The 23,913-nt window shown below is 40.2% G+C and overlaps 1 protein-coding gene across 3 annotated transcripts in view; it reads right to left on the bottom strand.

Annotated features, from left to right (window-relative positions):
• Positions 1 to 23,913, bottom strand: part of TNFRSF19 (TNF receptor superfamily member 19) — a 90,774-nt gene that overhangs the window by 32,605 nt on the left and 34,256 nt on the right. For all 3 annotated transcript variants that reach the window (XM_004774350.3, XM_004774349.3, XM_004774351.3), the window contains 2 exons: positions 23,109 to 23,287; positions 14,022 to 14,107 (listed from right to left, as the gene is read on the bottom strand). In XM_004774350.3, coding sequence (XP_004774407.1) covers positions 14,022 to 14,107; positions 23,109 to 23,287 — 265 coding nt within the window. The remainder of the gene's footprint in view (positions 1 to 14,021; positions 14,108 to 23,108; positions 23,288 to 23,913) is intronic.

The following is a 23,913-nucleotide window of genomic DNA, read 5'->3' as shown; positions in this document are numbered from 1 at the left end:
TTGTAAGTATAACTATTTGGTACCTTAATTACCATAAACACCGTAATTAACACTGAAAAATTATAAGCCACAAAATGGCAGCAAATTGTCTATAGTATTTACTATAGTAAATTTATTTATAAATTTATAGTAAATGTATTTACTATAGTAAATACAAATTGTCTATAGTATTCTACACATATGATAAAGTGAAACCGTTTTTTCCTGCATTCAAGGATGTTTTTCTTCTTTTTATTATTCCACAGTCCTATAAGGTCTTGCTGTGTTTATGTGACCGATGAAACAATGAAGCTTTGAAACTTCAACACCAAGAAACAGAAAGGACACCATAAGAGAAACACATTATTACGGCCTTGAACATCTGTGCCGAAGGATACACAAGCTCAAAAATAGTTTTGCTTCAACTGGGACTGACACATGGGGTTGCCATCTGGGAACCGGAACAAAGATATGAAATCGGGCCCTGGCCCTCCCTCTTCTCTGAGCGGACTGCTTAACCCTTTGAGTGCCAGGCTCCATTCAGGCGCCTGGACTCCAAGTCCTTGTTAAAGCACGACCTTGTTCGTTCTTCCTCCAAGTGGAGAAGGCGGTCTTGAGATAGGCACGCTTTCACCCAAGGACTCTGCATCCTATAATTGTCAGGTTCCCTGTTATTAGTAAAGTGGATAATTTTTATTTACCTCACTACAGCATTTAAAGAAGTAATCTCCTGTGAAATTATCCCAAGATGATGAAACTCAAAATTATTTCTGCCCATTAACTTCCAACTAGGAAAAAAAAAAAAGGCATATATGTTTATGCACAGCCTCACATGGATGGATCTCCACTGAAAAGGAAATCTGGATTCAGATCATGTTTCTTGCTATCTCCTAGTCCAGCAGAATTGATATGCCACTAATTTATTTAAAATTCTACAGTTGATGTAACTCATGATAAAGGACACAACTCTGGGTGCAGTTGGAAAGAGCCCACTTTTCTGGAGGCTGAGAACAGTGAAGCAGATTAGGGAATTCAACCAACACCTCATTTGCTTTTAAAATCACTAGGATCTTCATTTGACACATGAAAAACCTGGGTCCCAGAAAAGTTAAATTATTGAGTTGAGAGTTATTGCTAGGACCAGGACTCAGAATCACATCCTCTTGTCATGTTACAGAGAAAGTGACATGAGCTAACATGTGAGAAACGTCACGTGGATACTGATCTCCATTCATCCTGGGATGACCAAAGTGGATAGTTCCATGAGAGTGTCCTTTCAGTGTTAATTAGCATTGGAAGTTAGAGAGAAACTTCCCCAATTTTATTGCTCAGATCTTCATCTGTGTCCCTAGGTCCTAAGGTAATAGAAAACAGTTGTGATGAACTAAAATCTTATGGCACTGATGTAAAATCTTCAGTTAGCCTCTTCCAAATTTGTAGCTTCCCCAAGTTTAGGGAAAAAAAAAGTCAAACATTATTCCTCTGTGATTTTGTTTGGCATCACACAGAGCAAGCAAAGTATAACAAATATTATATTGTTAATATAACTAATCATTAAATTAACTAAATGTATTTAAATTAAATTGATTAAATTAAATACATGAATAATGAAATCTTAGAGAAAAGGGTGGAAAGCCTATTTTTCAAGGTGCATCGATTTGTTGTAACAGCTAATAATACTGTATTTAACTAGTCTTCTTACTCCTTCCCTTGCTCCCCTGAGATCTATTCTGAACAGCAGCCAGACGGATTTCTTAAAAGTGAAGTCAGGCAGTGTCATTCCTGTAGCAAGACTGCGGCTCTTACAATGGTCCACCAGCTTTGCTTAGTCTATGCCCTCTCCCCAAGTCCAGCCGCCCCACTCACTGAGCTCCAGCTCTGCCAAGTGTGCTGCTGGCTCTGCCCCAACACTCGGAGCTCAGCTCACTCCCTTCTCTCCTCCTTCAGGGTCCTGCCGTAGAATCACTTTACTTAGGCATTTTGTGACTACCTTATTTTTAAAAAATAGCCTTTCTCTGGAGCATCGGAATGCCCATTCCTTGAACACTGAGAATTTCATTTGTGTTTTTGACTGCGGGGTCCCTAGCACCCACATCAATGTTCAGAGAAGGCATTCAACGCATTTGTCAATGTACATGTGGGCAGACTGGTCCACAGGTAAATTACAACATCGCAGAAATGTCTTTATGATTATTCCACTGTATCTAGACTAGCATTAGGCAGTCAAAAAGTACTCCCTGACGTGCTTCCTGAGCTAAGCAGCCTAACACCAAAAAGTGATTTTTCCTATTTTAAAGAAAAGTATGCCTCCTATAACCACTGGAAAGCTTTCCAGAAATGATTAGTTTTCAATGACTTTTTTTTTTAAGTTTCATACTGAAGACTTTGCTCATTTAAAGACAAATTCAACATTTCATTTCATAACTCTTGGGTCTCCTGACAGAAAATGAAATGTTCAGAAAACAATACTATATACATGCATACTTTTTTTTTAAATGCAAGAGAACAAAAAGATGCCTAAACCATATCTTTCACGACAGCTGGTAAGATAAAGAGAAACATTCTGAAGTTACTCCAAAGTCATCAGTTAACAGGACTTCCCTTCTGAGAGAAATGACAGCAGTGTTTCACATCTTTACTAGAGAGGTGATTACACAGGTGTATAGATCTATCAAAACTCACTGAATTATATGCATCTTCTTGTATGTGATTTGTATTTCAATAAGTTAAAAAATTATTTGCAACAGTTAAAAAAAGAAACATGTCCTCCTTTTAATTATAATTGTGTATCAAAAGATATTTTTTGAATGTTTAAGGAAATTGCTACATGATTCATAATATAGACAGAATTCTCATGAATATTTAAAATAATTTCTCTGAGATAAACAAAATAATTTTAAAAAGCAGTTAAAATGATATTTTAAATCCCTAAGGTGGAATATTATCTTTAAAAACCCAATTTCTGTTTGATAAAGGACTTGAAGCTTTCCGTTTTTATCTTTTACCACCTTTTGTAACATTTGAGTTTTTTAAACTATCTCTCCAAGGAGAAAGACTCAATTACATTTCATTTATAGTTTCAATTTTTTTCTTAATCTTAAAATTATTTTAGGGGTGCCTGGGTTGCTCAGTGGGTTAAAGCCTCTGCCTTCAGCTCAGGTCATGGTTCCAGGGTCCTGGGATCGAGCCCCACATCGGGCTCTCTGCTCCTCAGGGAGCCTATTTCCTCCTCTCTCTCTACCTGCCTCTCTGCCTACTTGTGATCTCTGTCTGTCAAATAAATAAAATCTTTTGAAAAAATTATTTTAAACTCTCTTACAGGAATAAGAGAGGTTCTTCCAAGTTCACCTAGAGAGGTGAGTATTGAACTTGGCATGTCTGTGCTGTCAGGTTGACCAGGGTTCAAATCCTATCTCCCCTTCTCTGTGTTGTCTGGCTGTGAAGTAAAGGCATTAAATAAGCACACCACAGAGAATTCCTGCAAACTCAGGCTGAGAAATACAGAGGAAATGTCTAGCCCCTTCAGAATTTTAGATTTACGATCTTAAACTCTCCTGGTCCTTCTCTTCTTTGTCCTCAAAATAACATGCCCTAAATTAAATCCCCTTCCTTACATAGTTGATATGGGAAGTAGCCAGGCATTCACCCTTGTTTAAAAACGAAAAGGTCTCCATCCATTGGTGAAGGCAACATATTCCAGTCCCTTCTAGAATGTGAGCCCACAGGGGACCAAATCCTGGTCCCCTGGCTCCATGTGAACCCTTATATACTACCTCACAAGAATAAATGTCCTGCCGGGGGAAGGGAGGGCATTTGGAGCCTAAACGCTGAGTATTTTCACCGTAGTTTGGCATAAACTGTTAGGACGCTTTCTCCACGTTTATTTATATGCTAAGCATTTAATGGACGCACACACAAATCACTGTTCCATTTGCAAAAGTCCGTAACGTCATGAAACAGACCTGTTGGATTTTATATTTTTTAAGTAAACTGTACTTAATCTAACTTCCATTTAATTTAGCGATGGCCTTTAACAAACCATAACCTGTTTCTTCATGAGTAAATATTTAAACCAGCTCACTGACTTTAAATGTTTCAGAGAGACTGAAGATAAAGGGCAGAGAAGTCAGATTTATAGCTGACGGGGTAACAATCAACAACTACCATTCTGGGGGCGGGATCAAAGCCTGTGGGCACAGCTAGTGACACTCTGCCTCCCTGACGTCATAGGCACACAAGCCCTTCTCCAGAGCATCTCCACGTTCAAGGGATACTGTCACCTGACCAAGCCAAGGTATTTAGATTTTCCTTTCCTTTTCTTTTTTTCCCCCTTGGAACAGTTAGTAGCTTACAAATATTCAGCACTTTCATATTGGGGCAAAAGGACAAGTACAGAGTTAAGAAACATTTTTTTTTTTTTTTTTTTTAAGAAGCTTTGACTTCTAGAACTGGCATGAAACTAGGGCTAAAATAAATATTTGAAAGAGCGACATCATCGTACGAAGCAGTAGCATTTATAGCACCCTTTCCCTCTAAAGAGGTCAACACATTTAAACTGCCCAGCTCTTTTCCCCATATCCTTGAGAAAGGAGTCTGCCATAGCACATTTTAACCTCTCCGTAGATGACCATTGTTTGCCTCTCAGTAAGCAAATAAGCCGAAAGAAGGATTAACCATTTTCTACAACAATCAGTCTAAAACAATTACAATGGCTTGCCGCTTTCTTAAAAATACTTCAACAGGGACGCCTCAGTGCCTCAGTCAGTTAAGCATTTGCCTTCAGCTCAGGTCATAATCCCAGGGTCCTGGGATGGAGCCCTGCTTTGGGCTCCCTGCTCAGTAGGGCACCTGCTTCTCCCTCTGCCCCTCTCCCCACTGTGCTCCCTCTCTCTCAAAAATAAATACACAAATAAAATTTAAAAAGAAGATATTTCAACAAACGTAATTTGACTGTCTTCCAACCCCTTTTGCAGGGTCCAGAAAGAATAATGAGAAGTAGGATTATTGGATCCAGTGGTATTCGGGACAAAACCTCAGGGGTCAGTACTTGAGGATGCATAGCTCTGTTTACGCTACACTAAATGGCACCAAATCTCAGCAGGTTTGGAGCTCCTGTGGGGGATTTGTGCCTGTTTGGGACTCCTCTCCGCTGGACCACAGGCTACCCTTCTGCTTCTTGCCCTCTCCATCTCTGCCTCTGCTAGCTCCTTCCCTTCCTTCTTCCCTCACTGTGGCTCCTTCTATTGGCACAGCAATGCTTCTGACAAAAAAAAAAAAAAAAAAAAAAGATTCTGGGAGACAGTTGAAAAGGTGGTCCCCTTGGCAGGGAGCTCTCCTGCTGGGGTTCTATGGGGAAACTGGCTGATACTTGTTTCTTTGGTTTCCATATAAGCAACCTTTAACCACTGCTATTTTAGATTGTTTTCCAATATAATAATGAAATTGCATCCTACTGACCGGAAAGAAGGGAGATCGTAGGGAAAAGCAGGGAACTGTGGAGAGTGCAAGAAGAGAAGAGCGACAGTCCCTTAAACCAACAAATCAGTAGGGGTATAGCAGAGGCAAGCTCCCATTCCCACAGCAGAGGGGAAGGCTGGCTCTGTAATCCATCAGCCACAAGCCAGGGACTGTTTCATCTATGCTGAGTTCTCTCTTTATCTCATTGTCTTCCTATCTCCTACCCTGAAAGTTCTGTTTAGCAGTAAAGAGCTAAACTTTGTAAGACTCCTCTTGGAGAAGTTCCCCATCTCTGCTGCGTTCTGGACTTGCTCAGGGTGCCTGGAGGCACCTGTCTGTTTCTGCAACAATCCCCAAGGCCAGGTTCCATCCACGCAACCTGTGGCAACCGTCCCCTGGCCGGACACTTAAGACCAAGGACTACTTGAAAACCCTCAGTGAAGGGAACCCTTCATTAGCATTTCGTGGCCATATGGCCCCATCCCACAGAGGGCCCAGGGACTACCCTGGAAGTCAGGCCACTAAGTATGAAGTGCGCTCGTCCTAAGAACTCCGGTGCAGAAACGATAAACACCCATAGATGGAATAAAAATCACATCATGTTTCCAAAGCAAATACCAAATACTCCCGGAGTATATGCATCTCTTCCATATCCTCTCGCATGGCCGTTTCCTCTGATCAGTTTCAGTAAGTGTGTAAGTGCCCCAGGATGTGGGGTGCTGGGTGCTGTGAGAATGCCAGGAACTGGGTGTTTAACTTCACCAGTCTATTGACTTAAACATTCAGGCCACAGCTGAAGCCTGCTTGTAATTCACTAAAGGCAAGGTCTCCCCCTCTGCCTCCTTCCTCTGCTTTTAGAGAAAACCTGAATACTCATCTTGGTACTGATTTCAAAACACCCCCAATGTATTTCCTTTAAATGTGTTGTATTTTCTTTAAAAGACGTGTTTACCGGCGCACTTAAAATAACCTTGCAATAACTGCACATTGAATATTAATCCCTTTGGACACATACATTGTGAGCACCCACTCACTAATGCAGGAGGAGGGAAGGCTCCCTCCTCCATAGAGATGTGAACAGCAGCAACATGGGTAGCAGAGCAGCCTTAAAATCCAATGGGAGCCCAAATACCGGCATAGTACTTTCATCAGTAAGATCATGAAAATAGTACTTAAGTAAGTAGTGGATGAAAAAAAAATTACACCGCAAGTGGGAAAAGGATACAAAGTAGCATGTGCAGCATAATTACATCCATTTGCCAAAAATCAGCAGCATAGACAGAAAAGGGATGAAAGAAAACCACCAAGATGCAGGTTTTTGTTTTGTAAGCTCTAATGTGGGAAATGCTTTGCCTATGGTAATCTCCCTTCTTTTTTTCTATGAAACTTTAAGAATTATCTTTAATGAGCAAATATTTCTTTTAGAAGTTTATTTTGATGTTACTTTTATCTGTTACTTAGAAGGTAGTTTCAGTTTCCTTTGGAAAAGAATCCTTTTTTAATGTCACTTATTACTTGTCGGTACAGAGACCTGCTGTTCTTTGAGACCAGTAAGCCATGCAGAATTCCTAAATAGTTCCAGGCCAACAGAGCTCCTGCTTGTCTCTCTCCCCTTTATCCCCCCTACAGCGACTTATCTGGTCACTTATCTCTTCAGAATCACGTGGCTTGTTTTACAAAGCCCCCAAGAACAAAGCAAACATCTAGGTTAAACACACTTAAATAAAGCTGTACTCAGATGAAAAACCGCTTTGAATTTTTTCAAAACCATTTGTTCCAACCAGAGTATTTGTTCCAAATTAAGTAAACATTGCTAAAAGAAATCATACAAAATCTGCATTTCTTATCAGGCCCAGGGCAGGATATAGTGCTTCTAAAATTTCTTGTGTGTTTTTCTCGATTTCCCTTTAATACTCTAAATGAGTGCACATTTTCAGGAGGTGAAGATAAAGTGATGAGGAACAGAGCCTGGGGCAGGGATTTTTATGGGTGCCTTTCATTGATCTGCAGTCTACAATGATGTCACTAATCAGCTCTGTTCTCCGTGCCCAACCAGTCAGTCTCACAAATTAACGCTACTGGCGACCTGACCAAGAGGTTATGAGTGGACAATCAATTACAATCACACATCCATCATTATTTTGAGGGGAGGGAAGCTTTAAGCTCATGTTGGTTGGGCAGGCAAACTTGGGCCTTAGGCGGTAGGATAGGGAGGAAATAGACCAGCTTAAGTAGGGTTTCTTCAGTCTGGTACTCAAGCCATTCAAGCAATCAAACACAAAAATTTACCGCAGCCCCATTCTAGGTATCCTTCATCGCCCACCTGCCAGAGGGGGTGAAGGACAGCAAGACAAAGATCAAAGCCAGCTGTATCATGAGATCCTCCCCATGTGGAACAAGTCCCAATCTCCATGTCCTCCAAAGAGCACACCTGGCTTGGGAAGAGGGTAGGTGGGAATGGAGGAGATGCAGGGCAGATCAGTCACCATTTAGAAGAAAGCAGGCTGGCATGAAGGTAGTCATGACTGAGCTAACTCTGGGGCCAGTATGTTTCTGGATAGGATTTCATTTAGTTCTACTCAAAATCTGCATGAGATAATACTCTATCTCATGAGTTGGAAGAATTAACATGGTTAAAATGTCCGTACTACCCAAAGCAATGCAACGATTTAATGAAGTCCCTATCAAGATTCTAATGGCTTTTTTTTTTTCCCACAGAAATAGGACAAACCTTCCTAAAATTTGTATGGAACCACAAAAGCCCATGAATGGACAAAGTAATCTTGAGAACAAAAGAACAAAGCTGAAGGTAACATCCTTCCTAATTTCAAACTATATTATAAAGCTATAAATCAAAACAGCATGGTATTGGCATGAAAAGAGACACATGATCAGTGGGACAGAATAGAGAACCCAGAAATATACTCACATGTAGAGGGTTAGTTGATTTACGACAAATGAGCCAAAAATAGGCAAAGAGGAGAGGACAGTTTCTTCAATGCATAGTGTTGGGAAAACTGGACACCCACATGAAGAAGAATGAAACTGGACCACTTTTTTACACCATACCCAAAGATCAACTCAAAATAGATTAAAGACTTGAATGTAAGGCCTGAACCATAAAACTAGAAAAAAAAAATAGTGGTAAACTCTTTGATATTGATTCTTGGTGATGATTTTTTTTGGATCTGACCCCAAAAGCAATGTCAACAAAGGCAAAAATAAACAAGTAGGACCTACATCAAACTATCAAACTAAAAAACTTCTGCACAACAAAGTAAACCATCAACAAAATGAAAAAGCAACCCACTGAACAGGAGAAGATATTTACAGGTCATATATCTAAGAAGGGGTTAATATCCAAAATATATAAAGAACTTATACAACTCAATAGAAAAAAAGAAATCTGATTAAAAAGTGGGCAGAGGTTCTGAATAGACATTTTTCCAATAAAGACATCCAGATGGCCAACAGGTACATGAAACGATGCTCAACATCACTTGTCATCAGGGAAATGCAAATCGAGACTACAATGAGGTATCACCTCACACCTGTTAGAATGGCTATTATAGAAAAGACAATAAATAAGAAATGCTGGTGAGGATGTGGAGAAAAGGGAACTCTTGTCCACTGTTGGTGGGAGTATAAATTGGTGCAGCTACTGTGGAAAACAGTAGGAGTTTCCTCAAAAAAATAAAAAGGGGACTATCATACAGCTCAGCAATTCCGCCTCTGGGTGTTTACCTGAAGAGAATGAAAACATTAACTCAAAAAGATCTATGCATCTCATGTTCACTGCAGCATTATTTAGGATAGCCAAGATGTGGAATAACTTAAGTGCCCATCAATGGATGAATGGATAAAGAAAATGTGATATGTGGCCCCTTAGTGAGCTGACAGAAATATGGGAAGTTTTCAATTCTTGTGTTTCTGTTAAGTCATTACTTTGGTTTATTTCAGGTATTACAGAAATATAAGAAAATGTATTTACGTTTATTTAAAATTATTCTTGTGTTATCAATTATTTTCAAGACTTGTTTGTAACTTGCTACAAGCTGCACATTTAGGGCATAATTTACATATGTTTAGGGCAGAATCAGAGGTGGCCTGAGTCATTCCTGTAGCAGAAGTGCCTATAGACGTCATATGAGACGCAAACAATGCCTCTCAATGCCTGTAGCACCAAGAGTCCAAATGAAGTTCATCAATGACCACGAACTTCATTTGGACTCTTGGTAGTACCAGGACACCCACTATTTTCTCGAATCAACTTCCCTCCCATACTCTGTAATGAGAATCTCAAAGGCCTATGCTTTTCCAGCCTCTGAGTTCCTTGGCTCCTGCCTGACTTGGCAGAACACAATGCCTCCTACTTCACACACATACTAGCCAAGACTATGAGTCCCTCACTCCCTGCCACCAAATGCAGAAGGCCATGTTCATTGCCCCACTGCCCTCTTTCACTGGTTATAGCAGGGAGCACTCCCTCCTTCCAGAGAAGGACAACCCAACAAGTGTGCTTTGGGATCCTTTTCCAGAAAAGGACTGATAATTCTACTGTTCTCTCATAAATTCAGCCTCTCTCAGCTGGACACTTTCCTTCAACCTGCAAACAAGCAAATGTGTCTCTCACCTCAGGAATGAAATAAAACAAAACCCCTCCATTGTCTGCATATTCCCACATCACCTTCACAGGCAAACTTCTAGACAGTTGTCCATAATCATCTCTATTCCTCCCCTTACATTAGCTTGTCATTGCATTATAATCTGGCTTCGTTCCCATTACTCACTCAGATGGTGCTTGTCAATGTCACCCTAGCCCTCCAGGGTGCTAAATGGAAATTTAAAAGGAAATTTCCAGGGTCAACTGACCTGACTTGCACAGGAAAGGACACTCTCATACTGTCCTGGCTTCCTCCGACTTCCCTGGCCCTCGGTTTGGTCTCCTTTTCTGGCTCATCCTCCCCTATGGACCCTTCAGATCACAGCTTGGAAGTCATGGTTCTGGAAATCTTCCCTAACATTCCCACGTCATTATCCATTACCTGTTCTTAGGGCACCACAGATCCCTCCAGGCACAGGACCGGCCAATCACACTTTTGCATCTATATGGGTAGTATCCGAATACTGTTTAATTTGGAACACTTATTTGACAACACCCCCACTATGCCGTAAGCTCCAAGAAGAAAAGAATTGGGGTCTATTTGTTCATCGTGTGCCTGGCCCCCAAGAGGCACTCAAATATTTGTTCAACAGTTAAATGAAAAAGGCTCTGTCTCACAGGACGATGGTATTTTACTTGGCCAATCAGACTCTCTCCTTCAGAAGCATGACTGGGAAGTACAGACCAGTCCCTTGGAAGCATGAGGGGAAAAGAGGTGACATAAGCAGAGTCCCACAGGCTGAGAAAACATCAATGGTGCTGACCAGAGCCCAGGGTAGAACTCAGAGCCTCCTGTGACATGGGGTTATAGCCCCCAGACTCCAGGGCTGCCTCAGATCCCAAGTATGAGCTGCCCCCAAGTTCAGGGAAGTTCCAACCTCTCACTACTACATATATCCTTGAAACAAACCCCATTACGTTTTTTTTAAGATTTTATTTAGGGCGCCTGGGTGGTTCAGTTGGTTATGTGTCTGCTTTCCACTTGGGTCGTGATGTCGTGGTCCTGGGATAGAGTCCTACATGAGGCTGCCTGCTTCTCCCTCTCCCTCTGCCCCTCCCACTCATGAGAGAGCTCTCTCTCTCTCTCTCTCACTCTCTCACTTGGTCTCAATGAATAAATAAAAAATCTTTAAAAAAAGATTTAAAAAAGTAAAGATTTTATTTATCTGAGAGAGACAGAGAGAGCATAAGCAGTGATGGGTATGGGCAAAAGGAGAGGGAGAATCAGACTCCCCGCTGAGCAGGGAGGCTGATGTGGGACCCGATTCCAGGAGCCCGAGATTATCACCTGGGGAAGACAACTGAGCCACCCAGGTGCCCCAAATCCCATTACTCGAGGCAACTTGATGGGTGTCACTTTCTTACAGCTGAGTCTAAAGAAAACGGGAACTCCTTAGCAGGGAAAAATCAGTGGAGAAGTAGTTCTTTGTGGATGAGTTGAAATACTCAAAGTAGGAGAAATGAAAACATAAGACGCCTTACATAATTCCCCCAAAAGATTTCAAGATCGCTTTTGAGGAGATTAGTTGTGCCCTGGAATTATTCCTACGACCTATGCCAAAGGCAGCAAACTTTTCCTTTACAGAGATAAGGATTAACACTTACTAAAGACCCCGGACTATTGTCTCATGATTTGAAAGACTATTACTTTGTGCACTGCATTTCTGACTTACAAAAATAATTTGTTTTTCTTTGCTTTCTAAATAGTTTCATATATGGAGACATAGATCTATACATATAAATTAAACTAGTTAATTTTCTTTTCAAACTGTAACTTACTCAGGGCTTTACAAAGACGTTGGAAATTATATGTGAAAACTATGTTTAAAGTCTAATTTATGACGTTTGAGCTTAGCCAGATCCCTAAAGGCAAAAATTCCAATGCTTCAGACTTACGACCAGATCATATTAAATTTAAACTGAGTAAATTAAAGAGGAAAAAAAAAATAATCCTAGTACTTTCCAACTCTACACTGGGCAAGAGCAGTTACTTTACTAAATCTTTTAATGGTAGTTTGGGATGAAGTGCATGATCTTAATTTGCCTTCTGGACAAAATGATGGCCGAGTGGACCCAACAGGCAAGCCCAGGTCACCACCCTGTTTTAACTGGCAAGTGGACATGTCCTTTTACAGACTGTAGCGTAAAAGATCTCCTCTATGTTTGATTTTTAGAGTTTTTGTTTAAATGATGACTATTAAACAGGGTGCCTGGGTGGCTCAGTCGGGTAAGCATCCACCTTTGTCTCAGGTCATGATTCCAGGGTCCTGGGATCAGAGTCCCAGTAGGGCTCCCTACTCAGCGGGGAGTTTGCATCTCCTTCTCCCTCTGCCTGAGGCTCCCCCTGCTTATGCTTTCTCTCTCTTTCAAATAAATAAATACAATCTTTTTAAAAGAAGATGCATTTCTTTCTTTAAAAAAAAATAATATGAAAGCAAACAAAAAGTCAACATGTAGTAGACTACACCAGCCAACAGCGGACAGATTAGACAGTTTGGTTTTTCTTAGGGAGACAACAGAGTGACAAAAACACAATGTTTGGCATTAGACAGACCTGGGTCTGAATTGTCTCTGCCATTTCCCAGACAACAGGGGAGAGTTCATAACCTTTCTGGACCTGGAACCCTCATTGACAAATGTAGGCTGATGATAGGACAGTGAGAAAATTAAGTGAAACAACAGTTTACCTACTATGATTGATACGTAACATTTAATACTGCATTAGTTAAATGCAATGAATTAATTGGCAAATGCTTGCATCTTATAAAAAAGAGGGTCACCATACATTTTTGTAAGACTTAGAATCCTTTTTTTTTTTTTTTGCTTATTTGTTTTTTGCCCTTTTACTACATCAAACGAAGAGAAAGTAATGCATTTTGGTAAAGGACATAATAATATGGACTGCAAATTCCATGACATTCTTGGAAACACAAGTACTGTGTGGCTTTATCAATAATGCACTAACTTTCAGTTCATTCAGAGGGGGCTTTTGTCACAGAAAGAAGCAAGAAGATATCAAAACAAAATATCCCATCCATATTATCTTATGCTGCGCAGAAAGGCAGGACCAAACTATGGACAGGATGAAGCACCTTGCCCCATCCTTCCTGCTGGACCTGTGTACTGGGTATCTGTGTACCAGAAGCACAGCTCACTAAAGCTCTGCTTAGTAAAGAGAAGCCCTGAGCACAGTGGGGGAGCCCACCGGCTGATTGTGTTCCCTGCCCATCACCTGAGGCCAGGTCTGTAGTTGGGATTAAGAAAAGTGGGGAGTTCCTCCCCTTCTTATTCAAACATCAATGCACATTGATAGCTTGTAACAAATATCTTTTATGTGGAAGGAAAAAATACAATCAAAATGATTCTTGTTAAATACAATGAAGAAAAGGCACAATTTTCTTATTTACAGCTGTAGTCCCACTGTGCAATGGGTTTTCTCTTCCTGTTTATTTGTTAAAGAGAAAATGAAAGAGTGAAGGAAATGAGCCAGTATTTAAATGCATTAGTGAGGGCAGGTGATTCGTGGAGAGGAATGTCTCTAACCACCACGTGACAGCACAGGACTAAGAAGGGAAAAAACAGGAATTCACGGGCCTGAGGCAAAGATATTATGCCTTAGGATTTGGATCACCTAGTTAATTGGAGTCACCTGAGGTTTATATCAGAATGAAAGATAAAAGTTTGAATAAAACGAGCAGCAGCAAAATTTCTGTATTTCACTCTGAGATTCAAATCAAGGGACACAGTTTGCTGACTGAGGCACCCAACAAAAGGGCTTTATGTCCTGCTGGAGGCTTTGATAAAAGAAGGCAAGCTAAAAGCCCCACAGCGGAGAGAGATTTTGCTCCATTTGCTAACTGCAGAAAGGTTTCTAAAAAAAGGCCAAGAGGCCTTCTGCAGTGTTCGTGTGGCGTTCACTCACAGTGTGGCTCGTAAGGAGGAGGAGGGTCTCCACAAGGTACGCACTCCATGTCTTGAAAACCAACAAGTTTTGTCTTCCTATAAAATCTAGAAGAGAAAAATGCCCCTTGTTAGCTCTTTCTCCTAAGCTCACAGTTGTGGCAAACAGATTCATGATAAATTATCAGTCATCTCCATTACTGGTTTTATTTAAAAAAAAAAACATAAAAACAAAAAAACAAAAAACCAGCAACTCAAAGGCTTAAATACAACAGTATCTTAGACACAGAGGCAGGGACCATTCAAGAAATAATCAATTCCACTGAACATGACATCGTAAGTTCTACTTAGCCCCACTATAGTGAGGTGCTGGTGCTGGAGTAGGAGCTCAGTGGCCTTTGGCATCTCTACTGTCATTTAAATGACAGTACCCCTCCTAAATCAAGTGCCAGTTTTTAAACATTTGAAATTCAGAGACCAAAAAAACCCCAGCAAACTATAAAAGCAATGGAAGAATTTAGGTAGATGCTTATACAGTCTTCATAAGGGGATATCTTTCTAGGCATGATAAGAAACCCAGCAGCCAGAATGGAAATCAATGGTTTTCACCACACACTCACAAATACACACATACACACAAATGCACACGCACACACACACACACACACACACACACACAAATAGTAAAGCCATCTGAAGAGTAAAAATAAATAAAGCATCATCGGCACAGTTATTAGGAAAATTAAACTGAAAAATAGTTATAATATCATTGTAACTTCAGTTTGTAGTAGAAACCTTAATCATAATGGTAAAGGTGAACACTGCAACTGAACAACAGGCAAAGCACATTAATTCCCCAAAGAAGAACATTTCATAATTTTAAAGCTTTGTAGTTAAAACTAGAATACATGTTGCAATTAAATTTTTCAAAATTTAACACTGAAATGTTCAGTCTCATTAAACTAATGAGTAAAGGCAAGCTGCAATGAAAAGATCCCATTTTACTTAGAAAACTGGGAAAGTGGTGGTGTGAGCAGAAACAAAATAAGCACATGTTTCTATGCCAGGGACATTATAAATTGCTACTTGTGGGAGGACAATGTAGCAATATGCCATCAGAACGCAATAAAAATTGTTTATATATCCTTTGACCAGTACCTTCATTATTTTGAAGTATATCCTAAAGAAACAACCAAATGGGTGAAGCTGTATGTGTAACAATGCAAACAAAGCATTGTTTATAAAAGGGAAAAAGCCAAGCAGGCACAATTTCAATATACAACAGCAGATAATGACTAACCATGGTAGTCCCAAGGCAATGGAATACAAAATGGCCTTTAAGAAACAATAATGTAGATCTCCCACACGTATTTTTTTAACTCACGAAATAACAATAAGTAAAAAAAAAAAAAAGAAAGGTGAGTAATATGATTATATATTGTACAAGTACATACTTTGGTATAGAGATCCCTTGAGATTTTTTACCAAAGCAGCTAAAAGAATTTACATATAGATATTTGCATTGAAAAAAATTAGAAGGTTATTATATACCAAATATTAACAGTGATTACTTCTAAATGTATTTCCAAGTCTATTTTTCTATGACAAAATGGCGGTATGGAGAATAAATTTGCAGACAAAATGGTGGTATGGAGAATAAATTTGCAAAATAAGAGGGCAGGATAGATGCAATTTGGATTTTGTAATAGCAAATCTGTATGTTTTATGGTTGAAGCAAAATTTGCATTTAAAACAGGTAAGTTATATCAAATGCCCAGATACATTCAATATTTGCTTAGCCTTCCTTTTTCATACTTCCTGATACTGAAACATATCACAAAGCTATAATAATCAATGTAGCATGTAACATACAATACAGTGTACAATGTACAATACAGTATAATAAACAGTTATAGCTATAATAATCAATATTGGCATAAAGACAGACATGTAGACCAATGGAACAAACTCTCACATATATGGTCATATGATCTTCAAAAAGAGTACCAAGACCACTACATGGGGCTGGGCAGTCTCTTTAACGGATGGTGCTGGGAAAATTGAATATCTACATCCAAAAGAATGAAGTTGGAACTTTATTTAACATCATATACAAAAGCCAATTCAAAATGAACTAAATACCTAAACATAAGGCTCAAAACTATAAAATTCCTAAAATATCAAGAAAAACTTCATGACATTGAATTTGGCAATGATTTCTTGGATATGACACCAAAAGGCAATCGAAAGGCATATGTGAGACAGGCAACAAAAGGAAAGTTACATTAGGCTACATAAAACTTCAAACTTTTATGCATCAAAAGATACAATCAACGTATAGTTATCCCCAAACTCATCAAATTGTATACATTGTTTTACATGTCAATCATAGTAAAGTGGTTAAAAAAAAGTTAAGTTGCATCAAAAAAGTACTAACTGATAATAAAATAATATTTTTTTCCAGTATTAAAAAAAAAGGATACAATCAATAGAGTGAAAAATGAACCTACAGTAGGGGAGAAAATATTTGCAAATCAGGTATCTGATAAGGAATTAATATCTAAAACATATAAAGAACCCCTACAACTCAAAAACAAAAATCAAATAATCTGATTAAAAAATGGGCAAAGGACTTAAATAGATACTTTTCCAAAGATGAAAAAGCCAGTAAGCACATGAAAAGATGGCCAACAGCCAACACCCCTCATCATTAGGAAAATGCAAATCAAAACCACAATGAAGTATCCCTTATACCCATCAGGACGACTATTAAAAACAACCAAACCAAAACAATCAGAAAATAAGAAGTGTTGGGGGAGGATATGAAGAGAAATTAGAACCACCATGCACTGTTCATGGGAATGGAAAATGGTAGAGAGCCATTTTCTGTGGAGAACAGTATGGTGGTTCCTCAAAAATTTAAAAATACAACTACCAGATGACCCAGCAATTCCACTCCTGAGCTGTATCCCACAGAACTGAAAGCAGAGTGTGGAAGAGGTATTTGTACATTCATGTTCCTAGCCACATAGTTCGCAACAGCCAAAATTGAATGCAGCCCAATGTGTGAATGCAGCCCAAATGTCCATGGAGAAATGTACTTTCACATCCTACAGCATGAGCATGGATGAACCTTGAGTACATGTTAAGTGAAACAAACCAGTCACAAAAGACAAGTATTACAGGATTCCACTCAGAGTATGTGTGTAATCAAATTCAGATAAGCAGAAAGTCGAATGGTGGTTACCAGGAGCTGAGGGGAGGAGGAAAAGGCGACTTATCATTCAATGGGTATAGAATCTCCATTTGGGAAGATGAAAATGTTCTGGAGATCAGCTTGCAACAATGTGAATGTACTTAACATTCTGAACTGTACCCTTAAAAATGGTCAAGATGGTTAACTTTATGTTACATGTTTTTTACAACGAAAACACATGAAAAATTAAAATAAGGTAAAAACCATAGGGCAATGTAAGAGAGCTTTCTTATTAAAGATGTATTTTTTACTTAACTGTGTAATATATTTATCCTTTCATCCGGAAAATTTGCCAAATAATAAGTAATTGAACATTGACACAGTCCAAAAATAGTTTTATACATAAACTCTCATTCTATATAAATATAATCAGAACAAAGAGTGAAACAAAAAATGTAATATCCAACATCTTCTGTATCAACTATTGATACAGACATACATACTTTAAAAACTTTTGGGGAAACAAACATGGATGTTTAACATTTTTAAAATAAGGAAATCTAGTGACAGAACAGTCTTGAGGTCTGAGATTTCCCTGACAATTGAATAAAATACATTTGCCAAAAATATATAGATTAAAATATGGGTTTGAGCCATCAAGGAAATGAGACTAGAAGGTGAGCAAATTACATCATGTTTTGAATGATCATTAAATACAAAGTAGAAATAGCCTGAAATCCTAACTGGAGAGGAGGTTGAGTGGGCACACTGATTCACAGGGTTCCCATGCGTGTAACCCTGCTCACAAGGAGAGATAGATGATGCTTGGACTTTACTCTGAGGACAGCTATCTGCAGCTACAAAGAGATTATATAAAAGCATTTAGAATCTGCTCTGCCAGTTTCTTTGTGACAATGGCTTGATGGCAGAATCTAAGTTTTTTTTTAAACTTAATTTTTAAATTTAATTTAATTAATGTAATTAAATTTAATTTTTTTTAAAGATTTTATTTATTTATCAGGGGGGGAAAGAGCGAGCACAGGCAGACAGAATGGCAGGTAGAGGCAGAGGGAGAAGCAGGCTCCCTGCTGAGCAAGGAGCCCGATGTGGAACTTGATCCCAGGACGCTGGGATCATGACCTGAGCCGAAGGCAGCTGCTTAACCTACTGAGCCACCCAGGCATCCCTTAAATTTAATTTTTTAATGAAAAAAGTTTTTAACAAAATTTTCAAGACCGTCAACTGACTCTTTTTTTCCTTTTTTGTACAAAGTGAGATTAAATCAGAACCCTGGGTGCCTGGGTGGCTCAGTGGGTTAAACCGCTGCCTTCTGCTCAGGTCATGATCTTGGGGTCCTGGGATCAAGTCCCGCATCGGGCTCTCTGCTCGGCGGGGAGCCTGCTTCCCTCTCTCTCTCTGCCTGCCTCTCTGTCTACTTGTGATCTCTCTGTGTCAAATAAATAAATAAAATCTTTTAAAAAAAAATCAGAACTCTAAAACATAGTACATTCACTAAATTATAAATTATATAGTAACCATCATAGACATGGATGGTTTTTTAATTTTTGGAAGAGTTGCCTCAAAATTACCCTCCAATGTGAAGATGAAGTTATAGAAATTAGAATTTTAACATATAATTGAAAGTATTAAATGCATAAATAAATGTATCAAGCTTGAAAGATTATTTTACTTTTTCTTGCTTAGACTTCTGTGGTTTTGGAGACACAGAAACATTTCTAACTCTGCTTTCTGACCAAGTGAGAAAGAACACAAGTTTTAAAAAATAAAATAAAAGGGATTAGGGATACAGCTGTCTGGCTAAACAGCCTTTAGTTGAACTTCAGCTTTTACTCTGGATGTTCAGATAGCTAATGGAAAAAAAAAAAAAAAACAAAAGGAAATCATATTGGATTTTACTTAATCATGATTTGCTGAAAGGCATCTAAAAGATGTATTTACTAATACATTTGTATTTATTTATTTAGAATTTATTTATTTAGAAACTCTAAAGTTTCTCCAACACTGAATTTGGAGAGGAATTTTTAATTCAACTCAATCCAAATAACACCAGTTTGCTTAATGAACACCATGTGGAAAAGTGCCCTTCTAAGATATGCCTGGTTATAGGAGCCCCTGGGTGGCTCAGTCAGTTAAGCGTCTGCCTTCTGCTCAGGTCATGATTCCAGGGTCCCGCATAGGGCTCCTTACTCAGCAGGGAGCCTGCTTATCCCTTTCCCTCTGCTGCTCCCCCTGCTTGTACTCTCTCTCTCTTTGACAAATAAATAAAAATTTAAAGAAAAATATTAGCTATCATTGTTACTAGAAAGAACTGGCAGGGGCTGGCTTATTCTTTCGGGCTGGGACCTAGGTCCCCTTAGCAGAGAAAGGATGGGAACATGGCAGGCAGAGGAGAAGGCTGGAAGCCCACTGCAAAAAACAACAAAAAAAAACCAGTCATGTAAAGCGTTCACTGGCTCCCAGGAACATTAACTGGTGACAAGGTCATGTATGTATTTGTGCTTACTATGGGTCAGGCATTCTGCTTGGCATTTTGCATGCATTATAGTCTCCGTCATTCCGCCAGTTCTGCAGGTTGGTATTATTAGATGATCATTTGTAGGTGAGAATAATGGGTGTCAGAGAAATTGAGGTATTGGCATAAAGTCATTGGACATATTTGGAAACAAGGAGACTCTTCAATCACTCAGATTGAGGGCACAGAGGACAAACTATTCCCACGCGGTACTGCCACTGGGAAAAAGGCCACTGCTGTCCCACTGGGGCTGAGCCTCCAGGCAGCAGAAAACTCTGATCAGGTGAGGCTGAGCCTTCAGAAGGCAGGGGTAGCACTAGAAATGAAAATGCCACCCTCTGCCTGATGTTGGCATCACTTTTCTGGGAACAATATGCAATTTGCTTATTTTCTTTCTGCCTCAATTTTCCTGTCTATAAAATGGATTTCAACTATTTACCTTCTTCACACAAATATAGTGAAGCTGGGCGAGCACTTTAAAACACTCTGGATAGGGGCGCCTGGGTGGCTCAGTGGATTAAGCCGCTGCCTTCAGCTCAGGTCATGATCTCAGTGTCCTGGGATCGAGCCCCGCATCGGGCTCTTTGCTCAGCGGGAGCCTGCTTCTCTCTCTCTCTCTGCCTGACTCTCCGCCTACTTGTGATTTCTCTCTCTGTCAAATAAATAATAAATAAAATCTTTAAAAAAAAAAAAAAACACTCTGGATAACCTCGGTAAAAGTCACTATATAACTATCGCCTGGCTCGTACATTCACGCTGGCTTAGGAAGCATGTAATTTTAAACTAATCATATAAATAAACTATGAAATATCATTCAAATGTCTACTCACTTATATATGACTTTCCCACATCTAAGCATTTACTTAAAGAATGAGCAAACACTGCAGCTAAAGGCGTGGGCTCAGGTGACAATGAATGAGGTTAAGCATGAGGAAACACTTTTGGTGGGAGGTCGTGGGGAGAGCGCGACCTCACTCATACTCCAGCCGCATAACTGTGTGAGTTCCCTCTTTGTAAAACCAGATCCTCTGGTCCTGTGCTTTTCCTCACTTTCTCTGCCTCTGAATCTCCCGTGGACCTCCTCTTCTCCCTGCCCCACAGAGGAGGAGATGGACACTAACATGCTTTTAGCAGAACTGTAGAGTAGGAACAGCAGAGATGGGTCAGGTATTTGGTTAGTGTTCCTCAATTACATCTGCATTAGGTCAGAACTCTGGATACTGATATTCACAGGTATCAGCATCACCTGAAGTTATAGACCATTCCTTTTTTTAAAGTAGCAGATTAATTGAGATCTAATTCACATATATTACAATCCACCCATGTAAAGCATACAATTAAATGGCCTTTGGTGTATTCACAGAGCTGTGCAACCATCAGAACAATCAGTTTTAGACATTTTTATCACAACAAAAAAGAAACTCTGTACCCTTAAGCAGTCAACCCTGACTCTTCCCAGCAACCACCCCCCTCCACCACACACACACCAACCGCTAGCCCCAGGTAACCACTCAATTACTTTTTGTCCCTATAGATCACCCGTTCTGGACATCGCATACAAATGGAATCATATAATACGTCTTTTGTGATTGGCCTCTTTCACTTAGCATAATGTTTTCTAGGTTCAGCCATTTTGTTGCATGAACGAGTGATTCATCCCCTTTTAACACCAAATAATATTCTCTTGTTTGAATATCCTCCAATTTGTCAACCAATTTATCAGTCGATGGATATCTGGGTTCTTCTCACTTTTTGACCATTAGGCATAATGCTGCTATGAACATTTGTGTACCCATTTTTGTGTGGTCAGGTTTCTAACTGTCTTGGTTATATACCTAAAAGCAGAATTGCTCGGTCACATTGTAACTCTATTTTAACTATTTGAGGAACTGCCAAACTGCCAAACTCTAAAGCAGCTGCACCATTTTCTATTACTAATGGTGGATGGTGGTTCCAGTTTCTCCACATCCTCACCAACCCTTGTCATTGTCTTTGTGGGGACAGCCATCCTAGTTGGCTTGAAGTATGTGGTTTTAATTTGCATTTCCCTGATGGCGAATGACACTCAGCATCTTTTCATGTGCTGATTTGCTGTCTGTGTATCTTCTTTGGAGAAATGTCTACTCAGACATTTTAATTGTGATATTGGTCTTTTCATTATTGAGTTATAAGAGTTTTATATAGTCTAGATAAGACAGTCCCCTATCACATATATGATTTATATATTGTTCCTCTAACTCTGTGGGTTGTCTTTTTATTTTCTTGATAATATCCTTTGAAACACAAAAGATTTTAATTTGGTGAAGTGTAATGGTTATTTTTTCTTTTATTCCCTGTGCCTTTGGTTTTAAACCATTACATTTCATACCTGCTCAGGTGCTTAGCATAGGGTCACAGTTGGCCCATGAGGCTATTTTGTACCTCTTTCTGCCCTTCAGGCCCACAGGTTGTCTTCCCCTCTGCCCTCAACAAGAGCCCCAGAGCTAGCACTCACCATTCTGATAGCAGGGCTGTGATCTGTGGGGGTCCTCTGGCTGTCTAGTTAGACACCTGCCTCTGTGGTGACTGAGAGCCCGGATTCCCACGTTAGGGTCCCTGAACTCCAGGGTCCTGTCCACGTTGGGGCCTGTCTCTCTGTTCCCTGTGTCCACAGGGCTCTTCCCCCACACACCTACTCAGCAAACTGCCTCAACTCTGAGTCTTGCTCAAAGCTCAGGTAACCCGGTCACCCTCCCAGATGCTGCCGTTTGCCTAGGCATCACTGAGCCAGCCTAGCCTCATCTGCCTTATCTACTCTAGGTTCTTCTTCCACAGAAATCATCCTCTGCTACCTTTCTGCAGAAGGTACGGCTTCATTATTTACCACTTAGAGCTTTCTAAAACCTTCTTAGGATATAATCTGCATGTGGGTAGGGTTCCCAGCCTCTTTACCTCAGCGACGCCTGACTTCTGTACAGCCCTGCCTCCTAGCTGCTTCACAAATAGCGGCAGAAATGAGTGAATGGCCCTGATTTGCATTTCTCTGATCACTGACCAGGATGAACATGGCCATAGGATCACCGGCCGCACGTGTTCCCTCTTTTGTGAACAGCCCCGTCCCCTCTGTTGTCCATTTGTCCCCATTTTCTTTTTCATCGATTTATAGGGAACTCTGTCGATTCTCCTGACACTAATACTTCGTTAGTGCGCGTATTCATTTTGTTTATAACCAGCGCCCGTCACGGGCTCACAGCCCGCGGTGGGCGCAGAGGAAGTCACGGCCACCCCACAGCTGCGCTCGGGTTCCTGTGGGTGTGCGTTCACCTTTGGGACGGAACCAGGGAAAGGCGCGTTTGAAAAATCATTCCATAATCACGAGGGAAAGAAATCGCCCGACCTACCCTGGCAAGCAGTCCCCGCAGACGGCGTCGCTGGTGACCGAACAGTTTGCCTTCTGGAAGCGGTTCACCACGGCGCACTCCAGGCACGGCTTGCATTTCTGAAAGCCCCAGTCCTCCTTGAACCTGTGCGGCCGGCATGTCATGCACTGGGCATCCTCCCCGTAGCCAAAGCCGCATTCCTGCAGGGATTAACAGGCAACAGAACGCTATTCAGACGTGGCAAGCGTGAAAAAGACGGCTGGGATAAAAGGAAGACCCGGTCTAATAATTACCGAGTGCCGGCCTTCCTGGATACAAAGACGGCTCATTCAGCAGGTTCAAATGTGTCTCCCACTGCTAATAATCTCTCTTACTAGGATAAGTATACTTAGTCATCCACTTTATTCAAGAAGCCGTGAGCATTTGAATAAGAAAGGTTCTCCGGGACCCCCACTGGGGCATTATTGCTAGCTTATGGCAGAATTATGGCACTTTCTTCTTTTCTAATTAAGACAGTCATGGGCATGTTCAGAAACTAAAGTCAGGGTAATATCCAGGCACTTACTCACTTTTCGAGGCAGGAAATAAATACTTTGCTATCAAGAGTGATATTTTAGAAACGAGGCTCACTGTAAGAAATTGTCTAAGCTGACAAATTTAGAGGTCTATGCAGTAGAGAGCATCCTTACGTGTTAGCTGCATGTTATTGTGTGATGGCAGGGAGATTCTGACATATTTCTTAAAAGAACACTAAATTCTCATGTGGATTAAACTGTGTCATACTACAGGCCGCATGCTTCTCTAGATTTGAATGTCAGCACACAAT

This window comes from Mustela putorius, unplaced genomic scaffold (assembly GCF_011764305.1).
Source record: "Mustela putorius furo isolate JIRA1106 unplaced genomic scaffold, ASM1176430v1.1 tig00004035_pilon_pilon_pilon, whole genome shotgun sequence".
In the NCBI taxonomy this organism is placed as follows: Eukaryota; Metazoa; Chordata; class Mammalia; order Carnivora; family Mustelidae; genus Mustela; species Mustela putorius.
The sequence above is the reverse complement of the archived record's forward strand: the minus strand, read 5'-3'. Positions and strand labels throughout refer to the sequence as shown.